The sequence below is a fragment of the Lipotes vexillifer genome, unplaced genomic scaffold, assembly GCF_000442215.2.
Source record: "Lipotes vexillifer unplaced genomic scaffold, Lipotes_vexillifer_v1.1 scaffold519, whole genome shotgun sequence".
NCBI lineage: Eukaryota > Metazoa > Chordata > Mammalia > Artiodactyla > Lipotidae > Lipotes > Lipotes vexillifer.
Genome location: NW_006773945.1, coordinates 1,612,970 through 1,632,843, shown reverse-complemented (window position 1 = coordinate 1,632,843; position 19,874 = coordinate 1,612,970). Strand labels below are relative to the sequence as shown.

Here is a 19,874-nt window from a genome sequence, read left to right as displayed (position 1 = left end):
AGGGAAAGAACTGACGCGTCACCCTCGCCATTACTGCTCATGTTTCTTCTGTCCCACTTTGGAGTGGGGACTATGCCATGTTTCTTTGTATCATCGCCAGTACAGTAGTTTGCTCATAATCTGTGATCTAAACATATGCATAGAATGAATGTGTGAATGAATTTGACATCAATGAATATTGCCTTTGATGCTTCAGCCACTCTTTGCCCTTCCATTCTTTCCAGGCTTTCTGTGCATTTATGCTTTCCTTCCGTTTTCTCATATAAGATCCTTCTTTCATGAAAGCATTCGCTGATAAAATTCAACCCAAGATACAAATGGACAATATTAGTTTAATATGCTGTTCTTTTGTAGCATATGCATTTTAAAATGTAGACATCTTTTCAAATAAAAATTACAATAAATGAGTTAAGTTATATGGGACCTACATTTAAAATAAAGGTGTTTGTTTACTTGACCTCATAAAGAAACGTGTTTATACCTGGGCTCCAAAGCAGTGTTTGTAGTGCTTGGGGACCCATGAATAGAAATTTTTAGAGACAGTAGCCAAAGATAGGCCTCTATAAATCTTTGCAAGTGTTCTAAGAATTGAAACTTAACAATAGCTAAGGATAGAAAAAAGGATAGGAAGAGTACTTTGGGATAGCTGGCTCTGAAGTGAGGGAATGGAACTAAAGTTATCAAAATAAAAATTCTTTTTTTCTCACTTAAGAATGGCTAGAATCACAATTTTTGTTCCTTTTTTGGGACTGCTAGAAACAATTTAAAGAAAGCTTGGCTGTGCAACTACTATTACAATGAAGAGTTTGCAGTTTTTAATTTTTTTCCCTGAAGTTACCTCCCTGTAATAATTATTAGAAAAAGAAACTTGTGAATTATAGATAGACTGTTTACTGCATTCCCTGTCCAGCATTTTTTTTTCCTGATAAAATCACTCTTATTTTCTTTTAGGGAACAACTTTATTTCACTTTTGGTAAATGTGGTTGGGGTAAAGCTGCCATTACCTTCCCAAGTCACAGGGAGCGGGCATTCCATATGCCTGGCCACAGCGATTTGTTCAGAAATAAGCATGTTATCCAAGCCATGCCAGTGAGACTTAATCTGGGGTCTTTTCTGGAATTACTGGGAAGGAACCAGAGTCATTTTACTGTGATTGCTAACTTGGGGTTTCTGATAGTCATCTTTGCCCTTGAAGGGGGGAGAACCTGCCTGAGAAATGGAGACCAACTCCTAATTACATCATCATAGCACTGAATCCAACTGTGTCAGAAGCCAGGACTCCCTGTTAGGTAGAGCCAATAAATTATTTTGGTATAGCTAGTTCGAGTTGGTTTTTATCACTTACAACTAAAAGTGTTCTAACAAATGCAACCAGAATTGCACAACTGATGCACAGCTCGTATGTTAGATAGATATATGTGATTTGGAGAAATATTTTGATATCCATTGTCTCATCCAATATGTGCAATTTATTCATTTCACTTTAACTTCCATGAGTGTGAACGAGCATGGGTGATATGATGAAAGTCGTTTAAACATGAATAGTTTGTACTGAAATAATTTTAGTATTGTCAAAGAATAAAGTGCAAATGAAGTGGTATAGCTAGATAAGTTCCAGACTTTAAGTTTATATTGTTTTGAAAATAGAATAAGTTTATGAATTTTTTATAGGCTAAAAAATAGTTTTGCTTTTTCCTAAATAAAGGAAGTTGAAATTTGTTTATATTTTAAATATTCACTTGTCTATTGCAGTTAGATGCAGAACCTGGGTAGGAGTTGGAGCGAGTACTTTACCTATGCTGTGAAGAAATATCCTCTGCTTGTTACATTTTCATATGTTAATCCTATTCCTTAATATATAATTCTATTTAAGATCAACTTTAATGGATTTACTCCAAATTAGAGATCTTCTCACTTGTTTGCAAATCACAAAACAGAAATGGATATTGTAGTACAAATTTTGCTGTTTTCTTAGAAAAAAATAATGTGAATTTGGAAGAAAATTTATCCTCCAAATATAGTTATGTGAATTCTATTTGACTTTGGTAAATCACATTTAAATGGGCAACGTTTTAAATTTATATTTGTTACACAGCCTTTTAGGAGGTCTCCACTTTACCTGTCTTTCACATTGTTTGAAATATGTATGTAAAGAGTAGTTTGATATTTGATCATCTCTCTTAGAAACATGCTGGACCATTTTATAGTATGGTTTTATTCCTTAGGAAAAGAAAACCCATTAAAATAAGATTCTTGGTCCTTTTTCCCCCCTGCCACTCAAGGATGCATATTCGCAATCAAATTTGGTCTTTCTACTTGACAAACCTTAAGTGCCAAGGTCTTAAGTTGGCACTGTTTTCTCCCTAATTCTTATAGATTACAGATGTGTCCCTCAGATTTAAAAGCCTCAGATCTAAGTCCCTTGGGTATTGATTTTCTAATTAGGAAATTATCATGTTCAGAAGTTAGGATGCTAACTAGTTCATGAGAGTAAGGCCTTCCTTAGAACCATTTTAAGGTCAAGCCAAAGTTGTAGAAGCTTTAACCTTTAAGAGTTCATGCTGACAATAGCATATTTGGAATGGCATGTGCACTTAGTTATATGAGTGGATTTCTCAGAGGTAGTGGATTTTGAAGTTTTATTATCTGTCATTATGTAGGATTTCCCCTTTCCTCTAATGACCTCCAAGTTTGCAACCCATACCAAATAAAATTTAAAATGGATAAAATTTCCAGGAAGATCCTGTTTCTAATAGCCATTCCTTTCTTCTTATTATAAACTTTCTATGTGGTGATCTCTCTTTCTTTTCAGTCACTCATTGTCTATTTATTTCCCCTACCCAAACCTGCTCACAGGATAGTATACTGTAGTGGTCACGTACACCTTCATTATTATTATTATTATTATTTGTTTAAATTTAAAAATCACATTTATGTTAAAACAACAAGGAAAAAAGATAAGGTCTCATACACAATTTCACAATTTGTCATCTGTTTTTATTTGTATCTGCTTATTTTCAGTCCTCATCCATATTAAGAAAATAATTTAACATAACTGTAATCAGAGCATAGATGTCATTCTGTGTTCTTTGTTTTTCATTTAATGTTATATAATAAACGATTTTCCACCACAAAGAGCTTGCCACGACCCATACAGACACTTAGGGAAGCCCTGGTGTGTCTTACCTTCTTTGTGTAAGAACTGCCATTAGTCTTCCTCCTGGTCTTGAGATACTGCATTCAAAGTTAGCCTGAAGCTCTTACTGAGGGAAGGCATCCTTTCTGTCTTTTGTGGGAATGCATCATAACATCTCACCAATAACTATGACGTTTTCTGTAGGTTTCTGCTGCATCTCTGGCATCTACTGAGATGTTCGTAGAATTTTTCTTCTTTAATCTGTGAATATGTGGTGTTATTGGCATATTTTCTGAACCATCTAGCATTACGAGGATTAAAACCTACTTATTCTTGGGCTTCCCTGGTGGCACAGTGGTTGAGAGTCCGCCTGCTGATGCAGGGGACACGGGTTCGTGCCCTGGTCCGAGAGGATCCCACGTGCCGCAGAGCGGCTGGGCCCGTGAGCCGTGGCCACTGAGCCTGTGCGTCCGGAGCCTGTGCTCCGCAATGGGATAGGCCACAACAGTGAGAGGTCCGCGTACTGCAAAAACAAAAACAAAAAAAACCCCTACTTATTCTTGATGGATTTTCATTTACACTATAGATTAATATTTAATGGAGTCTTTCATTTGTGTTCATAAACAAGATAGCTTTAATTTTCCCCTTTTTATAATATCTTTATTTTGTTTTGTAACCAGGGATATTCTGGCTTTATAAAATGAGTTGGACATCATATACATCTTCGTGTGAAATGAAATCATGGTGTTACCTCCACTAGAGGCATTTAAGTTTAAATTCTAACTATGAGGAAAAATATTTTTATCCTTAAAATATTTTGAAACATCAGCCTAAGATAGCTGTTTTATGGCGGGGAGGGTTTTTAGCTGTTTATGTCCCTAATGCCCTTTAAAAGGCAAAACTTCTCTTTCAGGCTCCACAATTACCCATTGGTTGCATTAAGCCATTAATGACATTGTTCTTCCTCCAGGTTTCTCCTTGGCATTAATTTTAGTAAGATTTTTATCTCTATAAAAAGTCTGAGAAGTTAGGTGTGGCTCCACACATAATTTGAGCTACGTTTCATCTCATTTTATCCTATAAAAATAGTTCAACCAAATGTTAGAAACTCTTAAGTTTGGGCTTCCTGAATATCTGGTATGACTACCGATGCAATTTCTTACAACAGAGGTGCTTACTTTCTTCTGTCCGTAACTATTCTTCTAAATGTATCACAATTTAATTAAACACAGAGCTTTTGAGCACCTACTGTGTACCATGTACTAGATATTCAAAGATCGTGCTCTTAAGGAGTTCGAGCTTTCCTTTTTCATCCTTGTTCTCTAAGGCCCTTTCCTTTTCTGATATCCAGGTGCTTTTGTTTCTCTTTCTTTTTGTCTTTCTGTCAAAGCAAAGAGACTTTGAAAGGAACTTTTGAGTTAAACTGAAGCTACTTCTATTGAGAAGGATTAGTACAGCTCTCTGAACTTGGGCCTATTGTTTATTTAGAACCCAGTGTTAATGAGAGCACAGTGCTTGTCTTGATTCTTATATGGGTCTATTAGCTTTGCTCTGTTCCATGACCTTTGGATCACTGCTCTAATGATTGATACTTGCTGAAGACCAGGTGAGAAGATTTGGGTGATTGAAACATTACAGAACCAGTGCAAACTGCATTCTTGCCAGGTATCATCCTTGTTTATAAAGGCAAACCATAATTTAGGGCATCACTCTTAAACAAAATTATTACTGAAATAAGCTGTAAAGGAATGTGGAAAAGTAAAAGGGACTTAAAAAGCATTTTATTATGCTATTTTTTTTCTGTTCTTCATTAATTCAGTAATTCTTAGGCTAGTTTTCTCCATGTCATTTAGTTTCCTTTTTAATATCTTTAGATGCAAGATTGAGCTTTGCTGGCCTTTCTTTCTTGTTCTTTGGGGTGTTTGTGCCAGCTTTGGCAGCACTCATTGTCAGTGCTGGCTCAAATGAAGGAATGGCTGAAGGCTCCTTTTGGAGACCCACTTCACTGGTTATTTTAATTGCTCACAGGGATAATTGTTGAGTGGTACTGTATAGGATAGTATTTCCCTTGCCACAGGGGTTAGGAATTCTGTCCGGTAATCACTCCTACTCCTAATGGATGAGAGTTTCGGAGTGGAAAGACTGGTAACTGGCTCTAGGTATCTCCCTAGAACTATGTGTAGGGTCCCTGACAGATTAACTCTGGGAAATCTGTGCAGCCACCATGAATACTTTTCCTCATTGATCTTTTGCTTCATATGGTCAGAAACAGAGAATTTGTAGAGTTTAAAATTAGCTTCTTAATCATCTTATTTTAGGACATGCTCTGTCATATAGCCCTGTGACAGCAAAGATTTTCTTTGCTTTCCTTTTTCACAGTCAGAGATATTAGAAAAACAATAGGGATATGAGTGCTAAAGGCCTGGCTTAAGGAAAAGCAAGTTTTTAAAAAACACTGCTATTGTGACTATGTCTTCTGTGGTGAAGGACTGTGATATACTGTATGCTGGTATTCTATGAAATGGAACTGTCTATACTTTCTGACATATAGTGATGAAGAAAATTCTGGATACAGCATCCATTAGATACATCCTCAGACTTAGCTGCTTCTCTGGATGGAAGTGAGGCTTCTGAGATACAAAGGTTTGTAGTTTTGAAACTTTTTATCAAGGAATAACTGAGTCACAGCAAGTTAGTAAACAGAAATAAATGGTGAACTTGTAAAAGTCATGTATTATTTATTTTATTTTTTTAAAGATTTATTATTATTTTTTGTAAATTCGTTTTATTTATTTATTTTTGGCTGCATTGGGTCTTTGTTGCTGCACGTGGGCTTTCTCTAGTTGCAGTGAGTGGGGGCTACTCTTCATTGCAGTGTACGTGCTTCTCATTGTGGTGGCTTCTCTTGTTGCGGGGCACGGGCTTGTGGAGCATGGGCTCTAGGTGTGTGGGCTTCAGTAGTTGTGGCACGCAGGCTCAGTAGTTGTGGCTCGCAGGCTCTAGAGTGCAGGCTCAGTAGTTGTGGTGCATGGGATTAATTGCTCTGCGGCATGTGGGATCTTCCTGTATCAGGGATCGATCCCGTGTCCCTTTCATTGGCAGCTGGATTCTTAACCACTGTGCCACCAGGGAAGTCCCAAGATTTATTTATTTATTTATTTATATTTTTGGCTGCATCGGGTTTTAGTTGCGGCACGTGGAATCTTCTTTGAGGCGTGCGGGATCTTTTTCGTTGCAGCACGTGGGCTTCTCTCTAGTTGTGACATGCGGGTTTGCCGCTTCTCTAGTTGTGGCATGTGGGTTCCAGAGCGTGTGGGCCCTGTAGTTTGTGGCACACAGGCTCTCTCATTGAGGCGCGTGAGCTCAGTAGTTGCGGCATGCAGGCTTAATTGCCCTGCAACATGTGGGATCAGACCCGTGTCCTCTGCATTGTAAGGCAGATTGTTTACCACTGGACCACCAGGGACGTCCCAAGATCATGTTTTAGAATTAGCTTTATAGTTGTAGTTTTTAAATTGTAAATCAATGGAAATAAGTGGGGTGGGGTTGTTTGTCAATTGTTTTGCTTTAAAAAGTTTTTGTCACTTATTGAAATAAAAATGAGATCAATTTTGAGTAGCCATCTAGACTAAATTAGTTAAAATGGAACAAAACAGAAACTTCTACTACTTTGGGAATCATCAAAATGACCTCGACTTCTTTGCTAATACTGATTGCCTTAAAGGCCCCATTTCTTCTTCATCCTTCCTTATATCTATGACCTTTGCCATGAAACTCTAGAGTGCCCTTCCCACTCTGGATAGGGCATTCTGTCTCACCTCTTGCCTCGGGGATCCATCATTTAACTTGCTTTGGCCAATGGGATGTTAGCAAATGTGACACAAGTAGAGGCTTGTAAAAGCACTTGTGCATTTCTGTTCACACTCTTGTCCTTTTCTGTCACCATGAGAAGAACAAGCCTGGGCTAGTATGCCAGAGGATGAGATATATGGTGCAGAGTCGAATTACTCTAGCTGTCCTATCCAAGGCCATCCTAGATCAGCCAAAAGCCAGCCAACCGTAAGACACGTTGGTGGCCTCAGTTGAAGCCAGAAGAAGCACCCAGCTGACCTGCAAACGTATGAGCTAATTAAATACTTATTGTTTTAAGCCACTGAGCTTTGGGGTGGTTGAACCCGCAGCATTCTTGTGGCCATAGATAATTGAAACAACCTCAGGTAACCTCTTTTTAAAAAGACTCAAATGGGCAGATGTCACAGATGATCCTGAGTGATTTCTTGTTCCAAAAACAATATACATTTCACATTGATTTCAGGAATTCCTAGATCCAACCACTCAGTGATACTTGAGTGAGATTTGATTTAAAGTGGAAGATGTTTTCTTTGTGGGTTGATTTTAGGAACTCTGGAGATAACTCCCCACCTAGTCTATATATTCAACAAATGTATGTTAGCCTTACAGGGCACAGAATCATTCAGTCCATCAAGAAAGACAAGGCAGAAAATGGAAGTAGTGAAAGTAATTGAGCTAAATTCATACGGTAAGAAACACAAATGCTGATATATCCATTGTCAAGAACAAATTTTGACTAGGGAACAGTGGTGCTGGGTGGAGTCAGTAAAATAGAGGGGAAGAATGAGGTTAGGAAAAGGGAAACTAGATTTTCTTTGGGCCAGTTAAAGACAACATAGTATAACAATAAATGTGATTGAAGACTGAGCTTTAAAATCTTAACTCCATTTATACTCTGCAAGTGCAACATATTAGAGTGAGAGAAAGATTGGATGAAAAGAGCAAAGAGGTAGTTTTGTTAGGGGCATGGTGTTTTAATTCTTTGTGCTTTGAAATCAAATGACTATTGTCTTTTCTATTTTCAGACTCTCTATATAGTATTGCTATTTCATTCACTTTCTTTTGTGGTAGAAAGAAGTCTGCTTTTTAATGAATATATAAAAAGTAGCTGGCTGAGAATCAGAGGCTCCTAGACTGAGGCAGGGCATTACTGAACACATCTTAACAGTTATGGCCCTGCATTCATCTGGACCTGTATTCAGAGAAGGGGTGCGGCTGCATGGGGGATCTGTACTTGGTTAATTCATCATATTACTTGGAAAGGTCCTTATTATTTTGCACAGCAGTGTGGTCACCTGGCGGTAGGTCATTAGCATTTTAGTCTTCTTTTCTGCACAACAATGTACAACATGCTAATTAGAGGGCTCTGAAAGCTAAGTAACCTGTTTTAAAATCAAACATTTTAATTTGAAGCTTTAATGGCTGTTTTTATAATAACTGGCTTTATTGGGGGTAAAAGCACTTCTCATGTTCCACTAGCAAGGCAGAGTATAACAGAAGCTGACAAAATTAAAAACCTCATAATGCGACCTTTGCCTGGGATAAAAGGCTGTTTCATAACAATTTCCTTTTGTTCTTTGTTTAAGCCATTACTCTAAAAGGAGCCTCCGATTAATCTAAGTAAATGCATCATTACAGTACTAATCCATGTCCTTCTGTCAGTGTCTGTTTTAATTAAATAAGAAATGCTAGCAGAAAGATATCACGCACAAAGCTGTGATTGGAGAAAGCAGCACTGGTTGATCAGGGAAAGATTAAAAAGGGCTTTACTGTTTTGTCCATTTGCATAGCTCCAGATGCCACAGTGTTTCAGGTTGAAAGAAAACTTACAAAAGAGTTTAACACATTTCACTCTTATAGATTTAAAATAATGGGATTTACCAATGAAATTCTAATCATCCAATTTATCACACGTTAGACATTCCAAAGCAAGGAGCAGAACAGCTTGGGGTGTGTCTTTAAAACCTTTTATGCAATGTTGTGTTGTATCTGTGAAAACATACCTGCCCAATTTGCATGTGTTTCTTCTTATTTTGGGTGAATTGATGGTGAAACCTGATTGTGGATATACAATGTGGTTTTTTCCCTCTTTTTATTGTATCTTACAACTTCTACTCTAGGGTTTTTTTTTTTTTTTATGGTTTTCTATTGTTAATATGTTAGGAATTTGGGTGCTTAATTGGTTGTTAACAATGAAAAGTAAGCTTAATAAATGCTTATAAAATGAATGTATCTAGTTAATATTGCTGCACTGATACACAGAAACTCTTCTTAGCAGTAGAGTTGCAGAATTCCCATGGTGAGGGCTTTCTCCGTATATGGGCCATTATTTGATGTAATGAAAAGAGAAAGTGTGCAACAGTGAGATTGTTAATTAATTTAGCCTAACAAGATGAAGATAAATGAAGCAAAGAACAGATTGAATGAAGCAAGAGGTCTTATTTACAATTTAATACATTTTTATATAATGCAGATTTCACTTGATAAAAAACAAACAGACCCCACCCCAAATACCTACAAACAAAAAAGTATACTCCTTCCCACCACAATTCAACACTGAAATCCTGGCCTGACTTTACAGAAAACATGTACCGTGGCTCCATATAGAAGACATTTTTACAGTGTGTAAGCAGTGTTTTTCTACTGCTAAAAATTTTACACTAGTTAACCTTTAACTTCAGTATTTTATTATTCTTGCTGTAGGCTGGGATGACCATAAGAATAATCATCTGGAAAACTTCGGGTTTCTTCTTCCCCATGTTATCCTGAGACATCTTGTGATGGTTATTTAATAATCATTTTATTTTAATCCTCTTTTTAGCAAAGGAAGGAAGCCCAAAAGTGAGGAAAAAAAAAAAAAAAAGGAGCTGTGAGCCTTCTTACATGTGCTTGAATCTGTAGCAATTGTGCAGAATTCTTAAATTAGCATTATTTTTAAAGTCTTTCTTTCAGAGATTAATGAGCTTTACCCAGTATTTGACCTTTTATCATTCTTGCTTTCTGCTCAGAAGTACTTCCTTCCTTCCTACAGTAGCTAGAAAAGACCGTCTCTTATCTTATGTTACTGTAGGCAGTGGTAACAGGGCTCTCTACAAATGGTGTTATTATGGTCACTGTGTTTTTATCTCAGGGGTCAGGAACAAATCCATGCAACTGCTTCTAAGGATTTCAATAAATAGGACTTTTTATCCAGACAATCGCCTTTTATGTTACTTTTAAACAAAACTACTAGTCCATCAAGAGTTTCAAAAGAAAACAATTCTACAGAGTGCCGGTATGGCCGCACAGACCAATCATCATGGCACCCATTCTCCAGTCCTTTATTTTTCAAGTCCACAACAATAGGTTGTTGATTCAATGGACAAGACCAGAACAATTAAGTTCTCTGTTTAGCAGCAGTGCAGCATTTTAATGCCCTTCTCTAATAATGGTCTCATTATTGTTATTCTAAGACTGGGCCTCAGGAGGAGGAATATTTGCTGGAGGTACGTCATTATTTTGCAAATTTCGATTAGCTCATCATGTTGTCTGTAGTGTGAAAATCGTAGCTAATTAGGGCAGCCAGTTAGACTACCAGCTTTTGAGCTTATGAGTTAAAAGGTAGCATACTTGATAGGCCAGTGATGTGAAAAAGGTGGTAAAAAGGAGGATTAGAGCAGTTGCCTTAGTAACTCCAACTTCCATCTGTGAGGGAACAATGGACTTGTGTTTCTCCCCCACCTTGGTGTAAAAATTGGTTTTGTTTTGAAAGGACAGAGTTCTTTTTATGACAATCTGGAATTCAGCCCAACTGAGTGTAGTTTTAGTTGTTAGGAGAGACCATTGAGGATAGGAAAGATGAAAGGTCATGGTGAGCTTCAAGGACATGAAAGGTTGTTGTCTCATGTAACAATGGTAGATTGTTTTTTTTTCTGATATTTCTAGCCAGCCCCTAAGTCAGGTGATGGAACAAATACCTACGGTTTAGTCAGGTGAAACAGGAAAGAGCAGGGGAAGGAAAGGAGAAAAATGGGGTAAGGGAGAGTTTGTACTTTGTTAAAGAAAGAGGGGTAACTTCAATTCGCTTTTATTAAACGAAGTGATATTTCTTTGTCACTATCTCTGAGATTCCAGTGTGTTTTGGATGGTTTGCCTCTGTGGGCCATCACATCTCTGGGAAGCTCTCCAATGTGTTAGGAAATGTGATTTAAGCTTTCTTCCTGAACTCCCAGGAGGACCAGCGATGCGATACTTAACAATAAATTTAGTTGTTGTAGCTTTCTCACATTATTGGTGTTCTTAAAAGGTTTTCCTTCAAAATGCACACTGAGTAAAATGAATGATAAATATGAAAGAAATTTGTTATACCACTTTACAGGGTTTTATCATAAATCCTATGACTTCCATCACAGAAAGTTTACAGGAAACTGTTTAGATGTTGCAGCAGTAGCAACACAAATTTTTCTCTCTGTACATAAGAAAATGCCACAATTTTAAGAGCTATTGGAAGTTTTGTATTACAGAGGAGGTGATAGAAAAGGATTGAATATGGTGCTGTTTCTTAAAAACCCTCAGAACCAAATCACTCTCTCTGGATTTGAAATACTTTTATTTCAGCAAAATAAGTGACTTCTATTTTTCTTCCATATTAATATTAAAACATTTGGTTGTGGTTGTTGTGTATGTCCTTGTGTGCAAGCTCCTGTGTGAGTGTGTGTGTGTGTGTGTGTGTGTGTGTGTGTGTGTGTTTAGAATCAGAGAGAGTATAGGAATACTAATTTTTTAAGCAGAAAGATCATCTTTTGATGATCAAAGGAACCTTCATATTTCTCCCTCTCTATTGTCCCCAAACAACCCTTGTGTAATTGAAGCTGGACTTGGTCCAGGGGGTTAGGGAGATTTTCAAATTCTCTTTTAATCCCAGGTCTTTGTTTTCTTACTTTTGCTAGCCAACTATCCTTATTGCTGTAGCCTTTCTTTTTCTGAGAAGCTGTGTTCATTTAATTTATTGTTGGTACTTCACAGACTTGAAATAATAATATCACGAAATTCTAGAGCTTAAGGACTTTTGAGATCATCTTGTCCAATTCTTGTGTTTGAAAAATAAGAAAAGTGAGGCCAGAATGTTGAAATGACTTGCCCAAGGTAACTCAACTAGTTGAGGTAGACAAATAGATGCTGTTTGCTGTACTATTTAAATATAAAAACTTGAACCAAAGGAAGAATGAAGAAACATTATAGGAACATGTTGAACTTCTTTACTGGTCTTTTTAGTTGCTGAGGGGAGGTGGAATCAAGCTAACATCTGGTGTTGTTATAAAACATTTGTTTTATAAGACTCAGATCAGATTTTTTTTATAACTATTAAAGTTCCATTTTAAATAAATGAAACTTTTTCCTGACAATACCCCCCCCACACACACACACACAATCCCCGGCATGACTGGGGAGAGTTGTAACCTAAAGTACTAGCATAGCACTCAGAATCAGCAGACTTTGTGGATCCAGGCACTGGGTGAAATACTTTCATACACATTATTACAATTTAGAATTGAAACACTTTTTCTTTCCAGTGTGGCAAATTAGTTAACTGTTCTGTTTCTTAGTTTTTGCAACTGTAGAAAGGGACTTGATGTTATTCAACGTCATTAGCTGTGTGAGACATGAAATCAGTTTATGATTGAAAAATGCAGTATACATTTGACAGATATTATAAGAGTGTAAATTTGTGCTTTATCCAAACAGATATCCTGAGGAAAATATGAACCATAATATTTAGATCAAAGAATATGACATATGTTATTTTTGGAACAGTTTAGAACATATTTAGAAAATTTGGACTATAGAGGATAAAATAATCTGTTTTTTCACCTTATTATTTCATAATTTAAAAATGTACTCCTAGTAACATTTTGGTATATTTCATTTCAGTCTTTTATCTATGTGTGTATGAGAAGAACATGTCTAGCTTGTTTACTACCCTCTCTTCAGTGCCCAGAACAGTACGTGGCACTTGAAAAACAGTTGTTGGGTAAATTTTTTAAAAAGGCAAAATTGCATCATACTGTAGATACATTCTTGTATTTAAGAAATAATTTTATTGGATTTTCCCATGTCTTCAAAAATATGATTTTAATGACTATATCATATACCATGATATGGTTGTACCACAATTTGTTTTACCATTAAGTTATCAATTTCCAACTTTTCACTATTATAATGTGAAGGTTAATTTATAAGGATATCTTCCACTTATTAAAGTGGTAAAATTTAAAAATTGATGATAAAAGTCCTTTATGATCATAGAACCCCACCAAACCCCATCACCTCTTTCAAGTCTTAGCTTAGATGTCATATTCTCAGTTGAGGTCTACTTTGACCACCCTATTTTTAAATTGTAACCTTCCAAACATTCCTCATCTCCCTAATGCAGGTCTGTTTGTTTCCATAGCCTTTATCAACTTTCAACATACTATATAATTTGCATGTCTGTTAAATTTATTTGCCATTTTCTCCTTTTATTTCCTATAATATAAGCTCTAGATAGTGGAGAATTTTTGACTGTTTTGGTCAGTTATATTCCCCAGTGTCTTGCACAGTGCCTAGAATATAGTAGATGTGCAACAATATTTGTTGAATGCATTTATTGAAACTTGAAAAGATGGAAGTGTCTATTTTTTAAAGTCAAGAATCAATCTCTTTCTTTTTTCACATGGGCAACTCTCATCAACCTATTTGTGCACTGGCCAAGGACTTCTGTTTTCTCAATTTTCATTTGTACACATTATTCAGTTAAATTAAATCATAGCACTTGACTGAATCTTGGATAGGCCATGTTGGATACAGACTAAATGTCTTGAAACAAATGCTCCAAGCTCTTGCCACTTGAAGTCACTCTGAACTCTAGCTTTAGGGAGATGGTTCTGGACGAGAAATGTCACCAGTGTCATGACAAATGATCTTTTTCCTCGTCTAGAAGTCCTTTTGGTAAGACTCTTCAGGTTTAGGTCTGACCTGGGCAAACTCAGGTTAACCTGATTACTTACATTTTGGGATGATTTTACCTTATTCTGCTTCTAACTGATATTGGTCCTATTCTTGAGATTTTCTTAGGAAAGATGTGTAACAAACTCCTGTTTACTTCTTTCGCTGTATTTGATTTATACTTTCCTTTAAAAATAATATAAAACAAAAAAAATCACCATTTTATGTCCTTTGTGGGTAAGTGTTAATTATAATCTTTATTAATAGCAATTTATATAGCTACAATAATCCCTTAAATTTGTATGATCTTTATAGTTTTAAAGCTCTTTAATAAATATGATCTTGTTTAATTATCAAAATAATCTTAGATGCACAGAGCATGTTTGTTACACCCATTTAGGGACCAAGGCACAGAAAACTTCAGAGACTTAATCTAGATCATAAATCTAGGAAGTGGTAAAGAGGCCACTAGAATCCAAGTCTTCTGAGTTCTACTAGTCCAGTACTATTTTTCTTTTAATCATTTTACCTTCTCTCCAGTTTAAATAATCATCGTTTTGTTGACATTTCTTAATAGATTTCATGAAAATAAAAACAAATGATTAGAATTACACATTTTTTCCCTTTATTTTACCTGCTTTACTATTCCAATTCTCAAGGACTTTCCTCTTTTTCCATAGTCATTGTCTTTTCCCTTATTCTGACTATTTACATGGGCTTTTGTAACAATTTGTGAAACCACAGGCTGCCATGTCTGTCTTTTCACTTTTTAGCTAGTTGTTCATTTTACACCTCTAGACAAGACTAAGCAAGTTCTGTTGATTGTAATAGGTATCGGGCAGACTGATAGTGGTCCACTGGGATGCAAACAGCCTTGGGAGAAAGTTAATGTAGTAGACAGTACATTAGGTAAAAGATTGGACAATGCACACTAACAAGTGCAGTTCATGTATATAGAAGAGAGGCATAAAACAGGAGATAAAAGTGTTTCATAAAGCAGACAAAGCAAGAAAAGTCTGGGAGTAAGTGATAAGATATTTAGGAAGCTAGGCCACAGTATGGCCATAGACGTCAAGTGGAGTTAAAGGACAGATTCCAGTTTCTGCGTAGTCTGCAAGTGAAAGGTTATCAAATTCACAGAAGGGTCATGGTCTTAGATGGACTAGTGCACTCAGGTATAGGAAAACAAGTAGAATCCTAGTATTGGAATCAAAACAAAAAGTCAGGGTCAAACTAGTAGCAAGAGTAATTAATGTCATTCTGAGTCCCAGGGGATTGTGTTGGAGCCTCTTTAGGATGAGATCAGAAACAGTCCTAGAGCGGTGGCTCTCAAATTTTTAATGTACATAAGAGTCACCTGGAGTGCTTTGGATTTCTGAAGTGGGGCCCAGGTGTCTGTATTTTTAACAAGAACTCCACATTTTTCTGATGCAAGTTTCTACTGATCACATGTGGAGAAAATCTCCATAAAGCCTGAGGTGGCACCTATAGTGGGATAAGGGACCAAATAATCACAAATCTTGAGAAAGGAGGCATTTAGAGGTTGAAAGTCAGACCTTTCTACTAAGAGAAAAATGTATCTGTTTTTCTCAGAGCTGATTTGTATCTATTTGCATGTCAGAAGGCAGAAAACATGGGCTGATGTGTACTCGGCTGGTGTGTTGTAAGCCTGTTATGTTTTTCTCCTTATGTATATTGTATATTGAGTGCTTTTGTAATATCCAACATAAAGATTTGTACGTTTTAGTGTAAAAAAAAAGTAAGGCTGATTGTTCTTTTGTGCCTAATCTAAACTGTGTCTCATTTTTGCTTTCCATTTGTTATCTGCATAATTGAATTTCCCCTTTTCCTTCCCATGTCATAAATTGATTAGCATGAGTTGGGCAGACTGCTGTAATGCTAAGGGTTAACTAGAAGAGAATTACAAATGAACTATCTAGAAAGTTGATTATTAATCCAGCTAGAGAAGAAATATGCTTTTACTTAGCAAGAATGAGTATCCGAAGAGCTGATAATATTGTTCAGGCAGTGAGGTGGAATGGCAGAGCTTGGTAAGTAAAACAAAACTTGGGATTAATCTTTTATATCAGTTTTTTAAAATGCCTAGAATGTTGATATATATAAACAGCTAAATCTAATATGAATTTACAAGCTGCCGGAACAAATCTAAAAAGTTCCAAATGTGTTTGTTAATGAGATCCCCACATAGACTATCAGTAAAAGTTAACTGGAAAGTATTTACGTAAGTAGATAAATATATTTAATTTTGAATATTTATAAAAATACGTGATTAGATTTGTGATTAAGAACCAGGAAGCTGGCATGGAGGAACAATTTCTATAGCAATCTAAGTCCAAACCTCTAACTGAAGAATATTGAGTGACATGTTGTTGTTTTTTTCACAAGAGCAAGTTCTGGATTCTTAGATATGAAAATGAAAATATAATTTAAAATATAATATTTGCATAAAGATTCAGTGAGATATTTTTCAGACTTCTAGGTGACAAAAATTGTCATAAGTTCTCTTATTTTCTGGGTCCTAGTACTCATTTCATCCTGATGTTTAATTTAAGGACCTTTCTAAAGACAGCTTTTATTGTATTTGTGAATTGGAAGGAAAGAGAAATGAGAGGATCTGTGCTATTTGTACAAAGAAAATTAAGTGAAAAGATACGATTTTAATAATGTTCTTCCATCAAGGACTGTTCCTCCTGTTGTAGAAGAAATTTGATGTCAATATTCAATTCTATAAGATTGAATTTTTCCATAAATTACTTGATCTTACAAAAATGAGCCTTTTACACATAGTATGGACCATACTGAATATTATTGCAGCTTTATGCAATAATAAATCATTCCAATGTAGCATTGTACTTAGAAGTTAGTAAACTTATTAAAATCGTGCACCATGAAATGCAGAATTTTAACCTTTTCTTTAAAGGTATTTCTTTAGTGTCAATAAAAGGGCCTCAAATTAACATTTTGTTATTTAATGCTTACATGAGCACAAAAAGAGTGTGTTTTTAAAACAACTATAAATATTGGAAGTATATGTTATATCAACGCTTTAGGGTTAGCGTACGTGTTAGGGCACGGGTTAGTGTTAGCATACGGGTTAGGATTAGGGCACGGTTTAGGGTGTTCTGGCTCATATTTAGGACTGGGAATATAAACTGTAGTAAGTGAAATAATAAAGACAGTAGTTAAAATTTATTGAGCTCTTGTGTGCTAAATGCTATGTTAAATGCTTTATCTCATTTAATCCTCATATTAACTCTGTAGTTGTTGGAAAGCTACAAGGATTATAGTGTATGCTAAAACAAAGAGTAAGCTAATTAAAGAGCCTTTAACATCTGATGCTAAAAGTCTAGAAAATAAAGGCCCATGAAACAAAGCGTATAAGAGGGGAGATCCCTAAATTCTGTGCGCTTGTCTTTCTCAAAATTAAGAAGATTTAATATGAGCCTGGGAAAGAAAAATAGAAGGAAATGAGCCAGTGATTCTTAGCAATCATTAATTCTTTAAAAAAATTTTTATTTGAAAATTTTAATCATACAAAAATGTATGAAGAATAGGTTAAAATACCTATATAGTTATAAGAAATGAAACATTACTAATACAGTCAAAGCCTCCTGTGAAGCATTCTTCAAATTTGAAGCATTCTTCAAATTCAAGGTAAGCATTCTCTTGAATTTGGTGTTTATCATTCCCATGCTTTTCTTTATACTTATACTTAAATTCCATATTCATTATATATAGAGGGAAAACTCTACTTACCATTCTCTGAGATCTAAGAAAGACCTTTTCCTGGCTTCCTGTTACACTTTAATTAAAACAAAATCCTTAACACAATCTGCAAAGCCCCAGCCCTGTAAAATGTGGCCCTTACATTATCAGGCTCAGCTCTTGCCTTTCTCCTAATGGCTCCTTCTGGAATAGCTGCTATACTGATCTACACCCTCCAAGTTTTTTCCTGCTCTAAGGTCTTCATGTTATGCTGTCTTCTCAACTGGAATACACTTCTGTTCTCATTTTGGGGACTCTGCATTCCTGAACTGAGCTTTCAAATTGTAAACTTATAGAGCAGTACCAGTGTCTATAATCTTAATGTGGAGACACTGTAACGGGCTCTAAAAATCTGGAAATTTTATTTTTATGAATTTATTTATTTATTTTTGGCTGTTTTGGGTCTTCATTGCTGCTCATAGGCTTTCTCTAGTTGTGGTGATGGGGGTCTACTCTTTGTTGTGGTGCATGGGCTTCTCATTGCGGTGGCTTCTCTTGTTGTGGAGCACGGGCTCTAGGCATGTGGGCTTCAGTAGTTGTGGTGCACGGGCCTAGTTGCTCCACGGCATCCTGGACCAGGGCTTGAACCTGTGTCCCCTGCACTGGCAGGCAGATTCTTAACCACTGTGCCACCAGGGAAGCCCAAAAATCTGGAAGAATTTTGGACACACATTTGAGGAAATACATATGGTACTTTTGCATAAGAAAGCCATGAGGCCACTTATAAGAGTTTTGAGGTGGGTAACTATAACTAAAATATTCATAGTGGTGAAGCTTGCTGTAATATTGGTAGGCAGTTTCATTTTTTTAGGGGAATATAGAAAAGGTTATAAGAAAGGAAAAAAGAAAATGAAATCAGTCTGAGAGGAGGGCTAGGGTTTTCAAAATGTCAGAATATACTTATGTTGTACTCTATGTAAATCTTTGCTGGCATTTGTAATTAAAGTCCAAGGCCAAAAGATTATGCTGAAACATTGGTTTTGTTGTTTTTTCTTTTTGGTTGTTGGTGTGGAAAAAGGAGATAAAAAAGAGAATTTAATTAAGATGTTTTAGGGTTAAAGGAGGGGATTTGTAGGTGTCTCTTTGTGGTCACAGAAAGTACCATTATTATTAATAATATTGTACCTTACATTTTTATTTTTATTTTTTACTCCTTATATTTTTAAATGAGCTTTTTCGTATATTATCTTATACATTTCTTATATTAACCCTGTGAGATAGTTAAAGCGAGGGTCTTATTATCTTCATTTTATAACTAGGAAAACTGGGAACAGCAATCAGACAGAAGCCAGGACTAAGACTTAAAAGAAAAATTCCTACGTATAGTTTTGTAGACAAGACTAATATTCACTGTACTTCTGCCCCTCCAAAAAAGATTGGAGGGTATAATTAGGTTCTTTTAAAGACCAGGATGATTAGGTGTATGTCCTTTGTAGGTTTTCTAGACTTAAACGTTTTATTTTTTCTAATTTCCTAAAGTTGCAACGTAGTTAACCATCTCCAGCAAACAGAACTGGGATGGTTAAATGCATATAGTCAATAGATACACTGCAAAGCCTATTCTAAGTTAAGGCTTATCGGGTGAAGTTTAATGGGCCCAGTCCTTGCCTGATATCTTAGAGCTCCAAGAATAAGGAGAAATAGCCGTGAATTTATAAGAATGAAATATCATAAAATTTGGAGTAAATAAACTGTAGCTTAAATAAAAACGTGATAAATCAAGCAGAGGGTACAAGCCCCTTGGATGGAAACGCAAGTCACATGGACTGAGGATGGACACCTTTTGGTACTCATTTAAAATACTGTTTTTAAAAGAACAAATGGAAGGCAATGTGTATGTTGCATATATACATGTGTGCAGGCAAATGGAGGGGTATTTCTTTGAGAACAAAGAAATGCCAGGAGGTATTTGTAGTGATTAGCCAAGAAGGCTGTTTGCTGCATTTAAGGTAAAAGCCAAATCTTGTATTTTTCAATTGGACAAATATCCTGGTTACAGAGAAATTCAATTTTTCACTCTTTCTGGGCCAGTAGGCACTAGATTCCCTTAGGTTAAAAGAAACAGGCATATTGACTCTGAAGAATAGAAATCTTATGAGAATCTGATATCTATCCCGAGATGGCTAAATTGCTGCT

The 19,874-nt window shown here is 36.0% G+C and overlaps 1 protein-coding gene across 3 annotated transcripts in view; it reads left to right on the top strand.

Annotated features, from left to right (window-relative positions):
- Window positions 1-19,874, top strand: part of SOX6 (SRY-box transcription factor 6) — a 527,512-nt gene that overhangs the window by 64,857 nt on the left and 442,781 nt on the right. Inside the window, exon 1 of one of the 3 annotated variants that reach the window (XM_007448580.1) lies at window positions 10,804-10,861. The exons of 1 other annotated variant lie outside the window; for it this stretch is intronic. In XM_007448580.1, coding sequence (XP_007448642.1) covers window positions 10,827-10,861 — 35 coding nt within the window. In that variant the 5' untranslated portion in view covers window positions 10,804-10,826. Of the gene's footprint in view, window positions 1-10,803; window positions 11,003-19,874 lie in introns of those variants that run through there. One more of the 3 variants, XM_007448582.1, reaches the window with a different exon arrangement.